Below are 17,775 nucleotides of genomic sequence, written 5' to 3'. Positions count from 1 at the left end.
TTTCTTAACGGGGGGAGAATGTGACAACCCTCACAAATCCCGGTATCCGTACAAATTAATTAATATTTAATTAGTGCTTAATTACTATGCTTGATTACAATTATGATTAAACTGCTTTCTGTTTTTCGATACATACATACTCATGCATTACATGTTATGTTGTCACTCTATTATTTACACACAAACAATAGTGACAAACCTGATGCACAAAAGCACAGTTAGCACAGTGAACGGATAACCCAGTAAACATGCTGACATTGCCAGCACCTGGACAGACATTGTCTTTGAGGCCAGAATGAGCCAGGAATAGACTTCTACACTAGTAGGGAGTGTAGGGAGGTGAGGATCATAAAACTGCGTCACTAGGTGATAGTTATAGTGACCGGAAGTGCCTAAAACATACTTTAAGTGCAAAATTCTGCACTAAATACCAAAATTCAACATTTAAGGTGCAAAAACTTGGCAAAATAGTCCTAGACACTTTCCAAAGTATTGGGAATTTAATGTGTCACTAAAAACAACATAAAAGACACTTTAAAGCTCTATTTAGCACTTTAACGGATCAGCATCCAACCGAACAACCAGACTTTACTCGGAACATAAAAATTTTGCCAAAAACATTGTTTTTACTTTTCTGAGCTAGTTAGGGTCCCCGAACACCCTAACACACCTTATATTAGATAACACACTAATATCCTAACTAAAATCCTAACTAAGTTCCTAACTAATTGGTAACCAAGAATTACAACCCCCCTACCCCCCCCCCAATCGACGGTCACATAGGGGTGACCCACTCTTTACTTTCTTGATTAAACTATTAGCTTATGTTGGGTAATTAGAGACATTTAGCACAATGGGTAAATAAGGAACATGGTCTATATAATGATACAAAGGTCTTGATCATCTTCAGTTCATCAAACACTCAACAAACAACTTCTCTCTTCCTCTTCTTCACCAGTCACGGCCACCACCCTCCTCCACCATATCACCACCATCCAACTTCCATACAAGTGTTTTTCATACACTCAAAGGTGCAAGGAGTCCTACAAACAAGCTTGGTGCACTCGGATGTTCAAGAACCACTCTAGTTTTCTTTTATCCACCACTTTTACGCCTTGTTTATTCCCTAGCCTTGTGCTAGTGGTAAGTGTTCTAAAACTTCATCTTATTCTTGATTTTAGTGGTTAATAGATGAATGAATAGTGAAATATTAAGAAACACTAATGAACATAAACTAAGTCTTGAACATAAAGTGATAAAGGATGGATAAAGAGAAGATATATGGGTAAATCATGTAGATCTTGTGTAGTTATGATTATTCGATGTTGTTTGTTAGTAGAAGTAGGATGGATCATCATCTAGACTTGCTAGATCATGTTTAAGAAGATGAACTAGCAAGATGTAAATGCTAGAAATATGAAGGATGATGAAACCATCCACCCATGAACTGGAAACTTGAATAAATGTATTTTTTCTTGAAAAATAAGGTTATAAACTTGTAGATCTAAAGATCTATAAGTGGTTTTTTCGAAAGAACCAAGTGAAAGATACAAGTCTTGTTAAAACCCGGATCTTGCATAAACTAAATATATTTTTAGAAGGTAAACAAGTGTATGAACACTTGTGTAACAAGAAATTTCACAAAGAAATATTTTTGGAAAATAAGACTAGAAGTTGTTAAACTTCAAATTCTTTAAAAATAGAGTTTTTAAGAAACTAATCATGTTTTTAATGGTAACAAGATCTACTATATATGTTGGTAATTTTACTACATATTTTTACAAACTTTCAAGTTCAGGAATTTATGGTTCATGTTATTTTTGTCAAAATTAGTGATTAAAGATCGTATATATTGTTGATTGATGATTGTTGATTGATTTTTCAAAAGAAAATGATATGCTAAAAGCATGGACACCTCCATTTACAGAGGAAACTCTGGCGAAATTTTTCTAAAAATATAACACTTAGAAATATTTTTATAACAAATGATTACAAATACATTTTTAACTTGGCTTTCAAAATAAACTTCAGCATGATTTTATTTCAAAAATAACCAAGTACCGGAGGTGGATTTTCGTAAATAAAATCTGTTAAATATATATTTAGAATATATATTCTATAATAAAACGCTTGTGTGATTGCTTGTTTATTATGTGAACCAGATATATTATTTTTTGGGTAAAAATAATATAACTTGGAAATACCGTGAAATTACGACTCCAAAATAATACCAACGCTCTCACAAAATAAATATTTAAGTTACACAAGTATTATTGTTACAACGCGAACTTTAAAATGTAACTTATGTATTTTTCAGAAAAATACTTTTATTCGTATACTTTGGTGAAATATTATTTTGGAAAACTTATGAAATAAAATATAATATTTTTGGAAAAATATATATATTTTGGAATTTAAAGCATTTTAGACAAGTGATTAAAATATATTTTTCAAGTGAGACTTAAAAATATATTTTCGAAATTATAAGTATACATGTATTATTACCCCCATCCTTGGGAAGGAATATACTAATAAAATAATTAAGAAGTGTGAATACGAAATAGTTGACTAACTATTTCCCAAGAACGTTAAACCTTAAGCCAAGGCACGGTCGTCCGTCTAATAGGAATTAGTACGTGTAGGTCGTCACGCAGCAGGTTGAGTTGGAGACTGACGTTTCTGGATACGCACTTCTGTGAGTTCATGTCCCCCCTTTTCTCTTTACTGTTTTCAGTTTTATACTTCGGGGGTGAAATACATGCGACAATTATTACAAACATTTATTATGGTATGGTTAGCGTAGGGAGGGTTTATACTACTAGATCATATGAGGGGTGGGTACAACACTTGAGGCCATTAATCCTCGTTGTAGGACCGAGGGACACAAGAGTGATAGATCTATTTGGGTGTAGCGAGCCCACACCCGTGAGGCCGGGGAGGCCCATAGAGGTGACTGTGTCTTACAGCCGAAGCCCGGTAACAAATTTGCTAGGTTTGAGTTTCCCTGCACTTTCTCACACATACCAGTGGCTTTGCAACCCATTGGTGATCTCTTTTTACTTATTGCTACATACCAGGGACTTTTATACATACTTTAAAGGTTTATTCATACTCACTTTTACATGAACTCGCTCAACTTTTTGTTGATTTTTCAAACTGCATGTATTTCAGGAAATTAGGGGATCTGGCACGGTATGCACACGTCAAGCTGCGTAGGAATAATGATGTCATCTGAGTTTAGGAAATGTGGCCTTTGCCTGGACGGGTCACAAGTCTTAAACTGTGTTTTATTTCATGTCTTTGGTTATGTCGTTGAACATGTTTTAAATTATGTCCTGTTTTAAGTGTCGACTTTTAAACAATGTTGTTGTGTTTACTTTTTAAACTTGAATGAATGGATGAACATCATGGTTTTATTTTCATATAGCATTGTTGTGGTTATGCTATGGTATTAAGAAGTGACACCAAATAAACCCACGCTTCCGCAAAGCTAGGGTGTGACAGCTTGGTATCAGAGCATTGATCATAGCGAACTAGGATTCTTTCTCGAGTCTAGACTATGGTCACTAGGGCTCTCACGAAAACATTTTTACTTTGCATACACTAAAACGTCCAGTTCCAGGGCACCAAACATTTTTACGAACAAAAAGTACGAGCACTTTTTCACAATTCATGGTTCAGTCTTAAAGACTGAGGGAGTTCAGCCCTAAAGGCTTGGAAGGTTCAGCCTTAAAGGCTGGGAAGGTTCAGTCATGAAGACTGAGGGGCCAATCTTAGAGATTGGGGAGGTTTAGTCCTAGAGACTGGGAGGTTGGTCTTAGAGGCCAGGGAGTTAGTCTGAGAGGCTAGGAGGTTCAGTCTGAGAGGATGGGAGGGTAGTCTAGAAGACTAGGAGAATTAATTGTTTGCTTTATGGTGACTTACATGTTTATTTGATGTTATGTTGATATTTGTGCATATGTATGGTTGTGTTACAGACATCATGCCTTCTTCATCAGATACAAGAGTATCGGACACCTTGGATCCTATGGTAGTTGTGTCCGATGACGAGATTCCATCCGAGCGAGAGGTCTACACATCAGACACCACCAGCACTGATGACGACGATTTTCAGCCCTTCGCGCTACCAGACGTCGGAGTTGAGCCTGATGACGACGATTTTAGAATTTGTTTGATTTTTTAGAATTTCTTGGATTTTTTAGAATTTTTTAGGATTTTTAGATTTTTTTTATTTTTAAGATTTTTTGATTTTTTTTATTTTTTTAGAATTTTTATGATTTTTAGATTTTTTTTTATTTTTTAGACTTTCTTGGAATTTTTAGAATTTTTCTGATTTTTAGATTTTTTTTGATTTTTAGAATTTTTTAGAATGTTTATGAATTTTTTTTATTTTTAGAATTTTATTTTTTTTAGAATTTTTCTGATTTTTTACAGTTTTTCTAATTTTTTTATTTTTAGTTTTTTGTATTATTCCACCTACTCGGAGTAGAAGCGGTGGAATGGAGGTTGTAGGATGGTGGTGATTTGGGTGATTTGAGCGTGGGAGATGAGAAAAAGAAAACGATTTGAATATAATAAACCAATTACTAAAACGGTGTGTATTTGTTTTATTTTCAAACGAGCAAGTTTGAAATTGTTTTATTTAATAAACTATTACAAGGTTTATTGTCTTGATTTGTAATCAAAACTTAAATATATATAGTTTAATATTTTAAAACACTTGCAAAAATGAGAAATGTTTTGAGCAAGTAAAACATGGCTTGTTATTTATAAATGATTTTATGCTCCCACGAAAAGTATTTCATATTGAATCATACAATCGGCTCGGAAAGACTATTTGGTGAAAAACAACTCAATGCTGTTATAAATATAATAAGTTGCTCAACTACTTGCGAGTAGTTAATTGTAAACAACTTTGTATTTTTGGATAATTTGTGATTATTCAACATTTGAGTTTCAAGATGAAACAAGTTATATGTGTTCCATTGAGGGAGTACCTCAAAACATGATACGAAATGATATAATTGTGTTTATTTTGCTCGAAAGTGTTGAAGAAAATAACACTTTGGGATTTGATGTTTAGATATCATTGGTGTATCCTTATTATATATGTCTGATTTTATTTTATTTAAAATGGTGGACTACCATTTGGTTTTATTTTACATAAACAAATGGATTAAAATATAATAAAAGATAAATATTTATTTTGGACTACTAATAATTTGTCAAAAGGATACACATTTTGATACAAAGCGTAAAAAAATATTTTACACGAACACAACGAGCGGGTTATGATCATGACTTATGTAATAAGTCACAAATTAAACATCAAACATATAACGACTTCGTGAGAAACGTGGTGAATGGTTTGAGATGAAATGCACGAAAACGGGATATGTCATCTAATGTTGAGATAATCAACATGGAAATGCACATGTAACTTTTTGAAGAATATAACATACGAAAGAAATATATGTTATTATTGTAAATGATTTTAATAAATTTAGCAAATTTATTAAGGGAAATTTACAATAGTGATGGACTTGTAGATGCTTCTACCAACATCAATGTTGTTTAAACTAAGTGGAGGGTTGGTCCTAAATTTGGGAGAGTATCCCAATACATGGTATTAACGAAACAACAACATAAATGTATATATCACAATAGGCATACGTGAATGCCTTGTTGTTGAGAGTCAGTCTAATTGACTATATCTCAAGATTGGAGTGATTTTATACAAAGATCATTCATCAAAGTGACTTGGATTAAGACTTATGTTTAAGTCTTTAGAAAGTCAATGGTGAAGCCTTGGAGATAAAGGGCAAACAAGTTATGATCCTAATGGATGGTGTTAACTATGGTTTTGAGACCTTCCTAAAACTAATGGTTTCGGAATGGTGAAATAAAATTTCATTATTGTGTCTAAACTAAGAAAAGAATGTTCGGAAGAGATAGTGTGTTATCTCTTAAGGCTGTGAAGAATCAGAATAATGCATGTTCTATTCACATGCTAGAGTATTGTGGTTTAAAGCATGCTAGACTAATACTTGTTAATTTATATGCTCGATGGAGATTGAATTAACTTCAAACATTCAAAATATGTTATGACATAAGAACGTTTTTTTTGCCAAAACAAAACTATAAGTATAACTTCATTTAGTCCAAAGGGATAACTTGAGAGGACCGGCTAAATAGATCATTTATAACGATTCCATCCGGTTTCATATGTGAAGAACTCATATAGATCAGAAGCTCTTATGAGCAATATTAATTTGAGTGGAGTTATATAACTAGACGACTACATTAACAAAAAAATATGGATAATTTTATCCTATCACCCGGTTCTAAAAAGTCATCAAGAGTGATATTACTCAATCTTAATTAAAATTCAAGCAATGTGGGGGGGGGGGGGGGGGGAGAAACCATTTAAGAAACAAACCCTTTAGGATATGTAGAAATGGTAGTTGAGAAGTTTTCTCAAACTCGAAATAAAAGGGGGAAACTTTCATCACCCCATTTGGATGCTATCCAATTACACTTAAATGTGGGGGGTGACTTGCATTTGAATATGGAAGGTTTGGCAATAAGGATTTTAGCAATCATAGTATATATTGCAAACACATGACCAAGTGGAGTACACAATGGTTAGATGGGGTCAATCGAGTAGATTGGACTCGAATGCTAATTGGTTAGATTCAAAATCTAGTAAGATATCAATTATGACATACCAAAGGCATCATGGAAACGTGTATAGCCATGAATTGAATTTCTTGTCATTCTAAAGATAAGATATATAACTAGATCCAAGATGAGATCCCGAGTTATAAGTCTTACGAATTGACTAAAGGGCAAAATTGACTAGTAAGTCAAGAACACGTTAGAACAACAGATCTAAACTGAAAATTATTGTTGTTGACTTAACAAAGTCAAAGATAATTTTGGATCCAACAACCAACGGTTTGATAACAGATAAAGTTGTGGAATGAGACTAAAGCCATAGAAAAGGGGCATGAGGGAAACCTAACATAGTTGACTGGAGATCCCAAGATCTAGGTTCAATAGGACAACTTAATCATGAACTGAATGGTAGTCACTGTGGGGCAAAGCTAATATATATACATATATATATATATATATATATATATATTTATATCTCCCCCTAAACTATAAAAGGGTGTTTAAATACATCCTAGTCCATTCATATAATATTCAGTGACATGGTTGTGAGGTTAAGCATAATATGTGGTTAAATGGTTCGTGTAAATCATAACAAACCATAATGCTTTTAATGATTTAAAGGGAAATCACCTATATTGGAGAGAAGTGTGGTCGCTTCAAATGGAATTAGGGCATAATCCTAGAGCTTCGCAGAACCAGGAAAGTGCTCCATTATTGGAGACGAAAAATGAGGAGATGGTCCGGCTAGGGAAAGTATTGTGTGAATGCATATTGTCATTTACACAAATAGGGGTTGTTCAAGGACATCACGTCTACAAAACCCTAGTAGGCTAAGTATGCTTCACAAAGGAAGGTTCTAAGGCTACACCTACCTATCCTCCAATACTCGGCTGTCGAGTTTTCATCGAGGAATTTTGTGTGTTTTAATCGATCTCATGTGTGGATTGTTGAAAATTTAGTGAAAATCAGTTTTTCACTATATATTTTGGACATCAATTTTATTTATATATGTGTTGTATAAATAATTATTTATGGGTTTGTGTTCAAACTATGTCCAAATAGAGCTAAGATGAATGAGATATCGAAGCTTGAAGTTGTATGTTTGGAACAAACAAATAGGAGAAAAATGGATTGAGATTTGTCACCTTGTCCCACATAGGTGGGATGACGAAACTTAAAGTGGTATATAAGGAGGAGCACTCCTTGTAAATTGTTTCCTTAAATGCAAACACTAGTGGGGACCCAAAGGGTGCATCGCACCCGCACATATGCGCGTGTGATGTGGGCTATAGGCCCAATGTAGTGCACTTTGAGCTTCGCACACTGCCTTTGTATTTTTGCCCATGAGCGCATATGGCAGGTCCGTTTATGGCGCACCCTTGAGTGGCGAAGGCGGATGCCATGGCATGTCGATGCGGCGCGAGCTCCTTAGGCGCATGGCGCACGTCATTGGCTAGGGCGGAGAATGCAGGTGGCACCCACCACCTGACATCCTCGCCACCGCCCACCACCCTCCGCCCCGACACCACCACCCGACATCACCACCACCATTCACCACCTCACCCGACATTATTACCACCATTTACCGCCCCCTGACATCACCACCCCAATTACCATCAACCACCACCTACCTTACAAACCACCAATACCTTGAACCATATTGAAACTCTAACCTACACCCTTCCCCGTCCGAACCCTAATTTCATGTATAGCGGCAACAAATCTGTACATCCCATTCATCCTTCTCTAATTGTAGATATGAACAAAAAAAAACCTCACCAAAAAACCCTTACAAAAAACGAGATTACTGGTACCTTTTCAATCTGCCCATTTAAATATTTGATTTATAGTTGGTAAAGATTAGTTTTTTTCGTTCAGCCACCGTTAAACACCTGATTTGCATGTGGTACTTTTTCAACGAAACCCAACCAAGAAATTATATCTGAGCAAACCCTAGTCCCTTTTTAATCAGATTAGAGAAAATCCATTAGTGTATAAACTTGGCCAGGTCTAAAACTTTTGGTGGCCGTAGAGACGTTTAGAAAGAGAGTGGTGGTGGTGTCAGATGTAGAGAGAGACACGTTGATGGTGATGGTAATGGTGGCGGTGGCGGCGGCGGATTATGGTGGTGGCGACGGATTATGGTGGTGGTAAGAGTGTTTGTGTGTGTGTGTGTGTGAGAGAGAGAGAGAGAGAGAGAGAGAGAGAGAGAGAGAGAGAGAGAGTGAGAGAGAGTTTTGGTGGTGGTGGCGGCGGATTATGGTGGCGGTGGCGGATTATGGTGGTGGTAATGGTGGTGATGGGTGATGTTTGAGGGTGAGAGCTGATGATTGATAAAGTGGGTGATGTTTGATAATGTGTCTGTACATATCTGAATAAATAGTAATGTTTTTTATTATTATTATTATTATCCAAAAGTTTACTCCTTTAGGAATTAGCAATTAGTAATAAGTAATTAAATACTCATATATAAAATTACCGAAATACTCCTACTTTCAACTGAATGTTTTAACTGAGTTATAGCCTTGGAGCAAAGTGGAGACAAAATCAAAACACCAGGGATGAAAATGACTATTTTTAAACGATTGGGACAAAACCGTTAAAACGACCAAAACACAGGAAGCAAAACGGAAATTAACTCTTTATTAATTCTCTTAAGATCTCTGTTTATTTTTAAATATCGTATCATAAATTCGTATAAAAATTACACCCTAGTCATCGATTAAAAAACAATTATAATCGGGAAAACTGTTTTTGTTCAACATATTTTTTCCAGTATTAAAAACAAATTAAACACCTAGGTTGGGAAGTGAAAGATCTTGGGTTCAAATCTCACAAACGAGAAGGGATTAAAGAAATTAGCCGTTAAAAAAACAAATTAAACATCTTCTCAAAAAAAAAAAAAAAAAAAAAAAAAAAAAAAAAAACAAAAGATAAATAAATCGAGCATTAACAAATAAGATTGACGCGACTAAATTTTGCTAGTCGGTCACCATAAATTTTCAAATAGTGGAGCCTTTTTGACTTGGTCTACTCAAGTTATTCCCAATTGAGTACGTAATGTGCACCATTAGCCAGTAGCCACCTTCTATTTAAACCCAACCTCATATACAAAAACACAACACAAAATGGCTCACAATATCTCCCCCTTTCTCTCTTTCCTTGCAATCCTAGCAGCCCTACAACTGGCTACAGCCGTGGATTATACAATCACCAACACGGCTGAAGCTACTCCTGGTGGTGTCAGGTTCACCAATGACATCGGTGTCGAATTCACCACCCAAACTTTAGCCTCAGCCACAAGCTTCATATGGACCACATTCCAACAAGACACGGAAACCGACAGGAAGAATGTAGCAAGCGTAACTATGTTCATTGATGACATGGATGGTATCGCTTATGCCGTTAACAATGAAATTCATGTTGGTGCAAGATACATTCAAGGTATCACTGGTGATGTCAAGACGGATATCACTGGTGTTCTTTATCATGAGATGACCCATATTTGGCAATGGAATGGTAATGGTCAAGCTCCGGGAGGATTGATTGAAGGAATTGCAGATTATGTGAGGCTAAAGGCTGGGTATGCGCCTGGCCATTGGGTTCAGCCCGGGCAGGGAGACAAATGGGACCAAGGGTATGATGTGACTGCAAGATTCCTAGACTATTGTAATGGTCTTAGAGATGGGTTTGTGGCTGACCTTAATAAGAAGATGAGAGATGGTTATAATGATGGTTTTTTCGTTGACTTGTTAGGAAAAACGGTTGATCAACTATGGGCCGAATACAAAGCTACTTAACGAATATATATGTTTGGCTTCTAGATGTGTTGAAGTTTCATATACGTATTTCTAGTTAAAATAATGGACCTTTATGTTTTGTGTTACTATGGTATAAGTATTTGATGAATGATAATCTAAATCGTTATTAGTTAAACAAGTCATGGAGAAAAGAGGAATAACATTGTCAAGAAAGTTAAGAAGCAAGGTGGGTAAAGGAGATAAAACAAGTTTCTGGACAGATGTATGGCTAGGCGAAACAACACTACGGGAGCAGTATCCTTTGATTTATCAGCTCGTGAAGGAGAAAAAAGCAAAAATACAGAACTACTACAAGTTATCACGTAATGGCAGAATATGGGACTGGGCTTGGAAGCGAGTACCATGTACGGATGAGGAAAGGCAACAAATGGAAGATCTAAAAGAAAGATTAATGCAGTTTCAACTATCGGATGATCCAGATGTATGGATGTGGGGTAACGAGGGAGACCAAAATTTTACGGTAAAAAGCGTGAGAAACTCTCTAGCAAACCAATTGAATATAAATGAAGTTGCGGAAGACTTCCAATGGAATAAGTGGGCTGCAAATAAGTGCTGTTTGTTTGTCTGGAGGGCACTACAGGGTCGGATCCCCACGGCAACACAGTTAAGGGGGAGAGGCGTTCAAATCCCATCTGTCATTTGTAAGTTATGTGGCCGAGCAGATGAAACGCCAAATCATCTACTTGTGTCGTGTTGTCATGCAAACTCGGTTTGGGAACAGATTCGGAGCTGGGTAAAGATCACAGGAACAAGGAAACCTGAAACGCTGAAGGAAGTAATTGAAGACATAAACGTCTGCCAGTGGCCGAAGGTTAAGAAGAAAGCAGTTCACGCAATAGTTATGTTAACAGCTTGGGTGATTTGGAAGAATCGAAATGCAAAGATCTTTAAAGATAGGTGTGATGCAGTCTACAAACTAATTGAAGAAATAAAGGGAGAGTCGTACCAATGGATGAGACAGAGAACGAAGGTGCAAATTGAATCGTGGGAAGAGTGGAAGCTTTTTACATGGTGTAAATAAAATCTTTGGATGTTTGTTGTTTTTTTTTTAAAAAAAAAAGAGAGAGAGAGATGTAACTGAAACAATGTAGCATTCGGTTCTATAATTTCTTGCTGTAGGTCCGAATGCAATTTTGATGAGGAATAAAGTTCGTTTGGCTATTCAAAAAAAAATCAATCGTACAAATAAGTGATGCATATACTTAAGTATATAATTACTAAATATTTATAAAAATAATGATACCCACATATAACTATTAAAGATTTATAACAACATTTTGTGGTGTATTTTATCTTGTGTTTGATGTGATTTGAAACTCTTAGAACATAAGTTTTACCGTTGTAGTTGGTCTTAATGGCAGCGGGGATTGGCGAAGAATTTGTTAACAGTTCTATTAAGATCAAGTCATCCTGACCCTATAACTATTACAAACTTTGTAAGTCAATCTTCTAATAGATAAGTTAGTTGTAAAATGTCTTTGTGGCACCCTAATTCGAAGCTTTCTGATGGTTACTCTTGGTGACAAGGTTGGCAATTACTACACCAAAGTAATGAGAAATTATAACCATGTTTTACATGAACCGGGGCACGACCCTACCCTTATAATTTGGTTCTGGCATATGAATTCGAACAAGACACGAATGTTCACAAGTTGATTCGAACACGACCTCTTAAACCCAAAAAAAAAATTAATTCTTTTTCGTGTACTAGCATTTTTAAATTAAAATTTTACAACAAAAATTACAAACGTAAATAAAAAAATTACATTGTAATTATAAAACCTTATGTTAATTTCTCTTTTAGATTATGATTATGGCATGAAATATCCAACCAATTTAATTTATCACATAAAACACATATTTAAAAAAAAATTAAAATAAAATACAAATGGGTTAAATGAGAGAACCTGCCAGATTAACACGAACCCAACCCATTTAGCCAAACGGTTCACATGTTCAACCTGAAACTGACCCTAACATGTTTAGACTAAACCAAAACCTGTGAATTTCGTGTTAGGTTCGTGTCATATTAGAAATTCACACTCCTGGTACACGAAATGGCCAAAGAGTCCATCTCTAGCATTAGGCTGGACGGTATGGAACCGTCTCCCAGCCCGTCTTGGTTCGGCGATGCGCGGCACACCACGCTGGCCCCCCTTCGTCCCGTCCTCATCGTCCAAATGTTGCCGTTTGCGACGGACCAAACATGTGGGCCGCCATCTCAAAAGTAGCCGTTAATAAAAAAAAGTTAAATTCGCATTTATTTGAAAAGTCCAACGGTTATTTTAAAAAAAAAAAAAAAACCAATTCACTCCCACTTTTATACATACTCACCTCTTTTACACATTTTTTCACAACTTTTCACCCACTACAATCTCATATCTCTCTCACATTTTATAACCCTCTTTCCTTTTTATAAAAACTCATTTATTTTTATATCATTTTTTACCTGCTATCACCCCATCTCTCTCTCAAAAATTATCATGGCTTCACCTTCTTCCATTTCTTCAATTTCTTCCATCTCTTCATCATCTTCGTCTACGTGGTATTCATCATCTTCGGAAGAGGATGCTATTATGCACAATATGATTATGAACGCGGCTCAGGTCTTCATGGCGGGTGATGAAGCGTCGTCCCAGTGGCTAACTAGACGAGCAAAATTAAACCGAGACCAAGAAGGTATTTTACTATTTTTTCCTTATGTTTTATATAGATTTGAAAATGTATTTTATAATTAATTTCATTTATGTTTCGTTTTAAATTTATAGCCGCCCACGTTAAAACTATTCCGCACCCGATAGACGAAAAAAGAAAAAAGTTTGCGAAGTATCAAGAGGGTGCGAGAAAAGATATTGAACGGGCTTTTGGTGTTCTACAAAAAAATGGCAAATCATTGAACATCCAGCACGTTCGGCTACACCAAAGCGGTTACGACACATTATGTACGCTTGTATCATCCTTCATAACATGATCATTGAAAACGAAGGTAGAGCGATATGCAAGTACGACGAAAACGGGTCTACTGGAAATTCTGTTCCAGTTAGTGGGGAACAACAAGATTTGAACATGTTCGCTCTACGTAACGAGTACACACATCATAACCTACAAGCGGACTTGGTGGAGTACATTTGGAACAACGCTCAAAACGAACCCGACGACATGGAAGACGAAGACTAGTAGCTTATTTTAATATATTAGGATTTTTTTTAGTTTATGTTGTTTTAAGTTTATTTTTTTAAGTTTATTTTTTATGTTTTTTTAAGTTTATGTTTTATTTAAGTTTATGTAATATTTTTTAATATTAATGAAAATATTGTTTTAGTTTATTTGTTAAATGTTAAAAAAAGTAGAAGATAAAAAAAACATAAAAATGGTGGGGAAGACTATAACTAGGACCATCCTCCTATAACCTCTACTTTTGGGGGATGGACCATCCTTAAAAAGACTATGACGTGACGCTTACGTGACGGATTATCCTCCCTTGAAGGACCATCACCATACCCTCTAGCCTTATAGTGCTGCACATATTTGACTACTAATTATCAGTACCAGATCTAAGAATTTTCTATTAACTAAGTTCTATGACTTCTATCACTTACTGCTTAAAGGTACCAGTATATCATGTGTTTGTTTCCCGCCACAAAATGCAGAGTTCGTACCTGAGTAAAAATTAATTTAAAAATAACATTTTTTACCTAGCTAAAACAAAATATGTATAAAATAATAAACTCCGTATTACTTAGGAGCTGTTTGTTTACCTCTTAATGAGGCTCTTGTTTGTTCAGACCTCTTACTGGTTCAGCTCTTAATTGTTTAGACTGTTTGTTTCACGAGCAAATATCTGAATGGTTCAGACATTTGACTCTGAATGATTAAGCATTATACAGAGTCTGAATGGTTAAGACTTGTAATCTGAATTGGTCAGACATTTGCCTCTGAATGAATAAGCATTATATTGGCTCTTAATGGTTCAGACCTCTTACTGGTTCAGCACTTAATGTTTCAGACCTTTTATTGATTCAGCACTTAACCATTCAGATCTTGTCAAACAGCCCCTTGGTGCTGCATTTAATATGTATGTGGTTAGTTTAAATAAAAGTAAAAAAAAAAAGATACAACTCTTTATTATATATTTTTTCTTTAACAAATTTTATGTAAGAAATCTTTTTGAAATTAAAAGGTGCACCTCGACCCAAAGTGGAACTGTAGAACATAATGGCATTGTCGAAGTATGTTACGTTTCGTTGGGTCAAAACCGTTTGTTCTTTTTTTTTGAACGGTCAAAACCGTTTGTTCTATAATTCTATTATTATTATTATTATTATTATTATTATTATTATTATTATTATTATTATTATTATTATTATTATTATTATCAAATAAACCTTTCTTTTTATAAAAAAATGATTTGTAGACATTTATTTAAAACTAGTGTTAAGCCCCTGCGTTGCAGCGTTCGTTGTAAAACTGTGTCAAGTAGTACCAATGCTATACCACTGTCAGCGACCACCAAAATCGGAAAAGCTCGTAAAAACAAATTAAATAAAAACGAAAAAAAAAATAACGCCGAGCGAAAAGCAGACATGAAATCGTTGAATCACGAACGCTCGTTGCAGAAAAATTAAACCGAAACATAAAACATAGAAAAAAAATAACTAAGTCAATCCAGGACTCGGGCGTTGGTTGAACTTGTTAAACGGAGAACAATAGATGTGCTGCGACGGGCCAATTAAACGGGAAAAAATATACGAAAAAAATGTTGAACCTCACAAGCACGTTGCGGTGCATTCACTCAAAAAATTTAGAACGAAATGAAAAACTTGGGAAAAATGATAAGTATGGTGGACCAAAATGGAAAATAAAAAGAGTTGTGATTAAATTGCAAAAGATGAAAAAATTTGGGTTAAAAGTAAGAAAAACAAAGGGTCTAAATTGCAAAATTGAAGTTATTTATTAATCCTATATAAAGATAAGGATAAAAATAAATGATATCTATATATTAGTTATTAATATTAATATTAATATTAAAAGAAATTTATTAAATAATTCTAAATAAAATTTATATAGTTGAAGGAAAATGACATGTGGCATTATTTGGACTCTTTTATTATAATTTAGATTTAGATTAGATTCGGTTTCACTAAAAATCTTAAAGTTAAAGAATAAATTTATAACTTTGTGAATAAAAATTTCATTTAAAACTCCTTAATATAATTAGTGGATACTCTGAAATTTAATAATGATCTATAACCCTAGAAAAAGTTAATTCTGTTCTTCAAAAGAATGTTCCGTTGATTGTTTCAAATTGAAAAATCGTATAAAACTATACGTGTTTGACATTTTTTTATTTTTTCAACATTTTCTGAAAAATCAAAAAGTAATTAAATCGAACATTAATAAATAAAATTGACACGACCAATTTGCAAGTAGGTCACAATAAATTTTCAAATGGTAGAGCCATTTTGACTTAGTCTATACCTAATTGAGTAATTGTGCACCACTAGCCACCTTCTATATAAACTCATCCTCATATACAACTTGAACACAACCACAAAATGGCTCACAAGATCTCCTCCTTTCTCTTATTCCTTGCAATCCTAGCAGCCCTACAACTGGCTACAACCGTGGACTACAGTCACCAACACGGCTACGGCTACTCCCGGTGGGGTCAGGTTCACCAACGACATCGGGGTTGAATACACCACCCAAACTTTAGCCTCAGCCACAAGTTTTATATGGACCACATTCCAACAAAATACAGAAACTGACAGAAAGAATGTAGCAAGTGTAAGCGTGTTCATTGATGACATGGATGGTGTCGCTTATGCTTCCAACAATGAGATTCATGTTAGTGCAAGGTACATTCAAGGGTACTCTGGTGATGTTAAGACTGAGATCACTGACACTTTATCATGAGATGACACATATTTGGCAATGGAATGGTAAAGGTCAAGCTCCGGGAGGATTGATTGAAGGAATTGCCGATTATGTGAGGCTAAAGGCTGGGTATGCGCCTAGCCATTGGGTTCAGCCAGGACAAGGGGACAGATGGGACCAAGGGTACGATGTGACGGCCCGATTCCTTGACTATTGTAATGGTCTTAGAGATGGGTTTGTGGCTGAACTTAATAAGAAGATGAGAGATGGTTATAATGATGGTTTTTTCGTTGACCTGTTAGGAAAAACGGTTGATCAACTATGGGCCGAATATAAAGCCACTTAAGAATATAAATGTCTAGCTTCGACATGTGTTGAAGTTCATATACTTATTACAAATTAAAATAATGGACCTTCATGTTTTGTGTTTTCACCATAACTATAGTATTTGATGAATGATAATTAAATCGTTATTAGTTAAACAAGCCATGATGCCTTGTGTTGAGAAAGTAAGCATTAATGGTGTAAATAAATATGCATATTGTAAACAAACGGTATTAGATGACACCAAAGTCATGTACTTTTCGTGTTTAACTTGCGTCTAAAAACATATTAAATAAGTTAAAGTACATTTTTATCATGTGTATATTATAGTGAAGCATGAGAGATAGAGATTCACTAATGATGAAGAAGAAGGTTGCTCAATACCATTCAAGTTGGTGGTCAAAGTAGTCAAAGCCTTTTAAAACACCTAAGTGTGATGTTCGGGGTTCAAGTCTCAAAAAAAGTAAGAAATTCGCTATTAAAAAAAAAGTTGGCTCCATGGTCCTTAATTTATTTTTCGTTTTTATAATAGAAGGGTAAAATGAATGTCACGTTACTCTTCTTGGTGATAATAACCAAACACGTTACACTTTGCCAAAAGTTAAAAATCCCTTACTAAACCCCTATCCTATAAATTGCTGCTGGATATCCAACTATATTTTATGGCGTTTGATGTAAGTTCAAACTCTTAGAACATATGTTGGTCTTAATGGCAGCGGAGATAGACGAAGAATTTGTTAAAAGTTTTATATAGATCAGGTCTTCCTAACGCTAAAACCCTATTGTGTGTGGTGTGGGGGGGGGGGGGGGGTTACCCGTTCGGGTCACGCCGCTGCCAGTCACGCGGGTGGTCCTCCACAGGTAGGGTTGGGTTTGAGTGGCTGCCGCTTGTGGTTTGTTGTTTTCAAAAACAATTTGACCGTTCAACGGTCGAATTTGTTACTTTATTTATTATTTTTTTAACTTATTTAAACCCTATAAATACATACACAAATAACACCAAAATTATAAAAATTCAAACACAAACTCTCATATACTCTCATCTTTATACACTCATTTTCTCCCAATTTTTCTA

General features: G+C 35.1%; 2 protein-coding genes and 1 pseudogene across 2 annotated transcripts; all 3 read left to right on the top strand.

Annotated features, from left to right (window-relative positions):
• The first annotated feature begins 9,787 nt into the window (after positions 1–9,787).
• LOC110929237 lies at positions 9,788–10,564 on the top strand. The gene has a single exon (XM_022172376.2). It carries the CDS (start codon positions 9,807–9,809, stop codon positions 10,476–10,478), a length of 672 nt encoding a protein of 223 aa, XP_022028068.1. The 5' UTR covers positions 9,788–9,806; the 3' UTR covers positions 10,479–10,564.
• Positions 10,565–10,620: 56 nt separating this feature from the next.
• LOC110931674 lies at positions 10,621–11,520 on the top strand. Its single transcript, XM_022175059.1, has one exon. It carries the CDS (start codon positions 10,621–10,623, stop codon positions 11,518–11,520), a length of 900 nt encoding a protein of 299 aa, XP_022030751.1.
• Positions 11,521–16,054: 4,534 nt separating this feature from the next.
• On the top strand, positions 16,055–16,817 carry LOC110927789 (annotated as a pseudogene).
• Positions 16,818–17,775: the final 958 nt, after the last annotated feature.

Source organism: Helianthus annuus, chromosome 3, assembly GCF_002127325.2.
Source record: "Helianthus annuus cultivar XRQ/B chromosome 3, HanXRQr2.0-SUNRISE, whole genome shotgun sequence".
NCBI lineage: Eukaryota > Viridiplantae > Streptophyta > Magnoliopsida > Asterales > Asteraceae > Helianthus > Helianthus annuus.
The sequence above is the reverse complement of the archived record's forward strand: the minus strand, read 5'-3'. Positions and strand labels throughout refer to the sequence as shown.

Excerpts from the sequence above, each read along its gene's own strand:
- LOC110931674 (XM_022175059.1), top strand. The coding sequence starts at position 10,621 with ATGGAGAAAAGAGGAATAACATTGTCAAGAAAGTTAAGAAGCAAGGTG.
- LOC110929237 (XM_022172376.2), top strand. The coding sequence starts at position 9,807 with ATGGCTCACAATATCTCCCCCTTTCTCTCTTTCCTTGCAATCCTAGCA.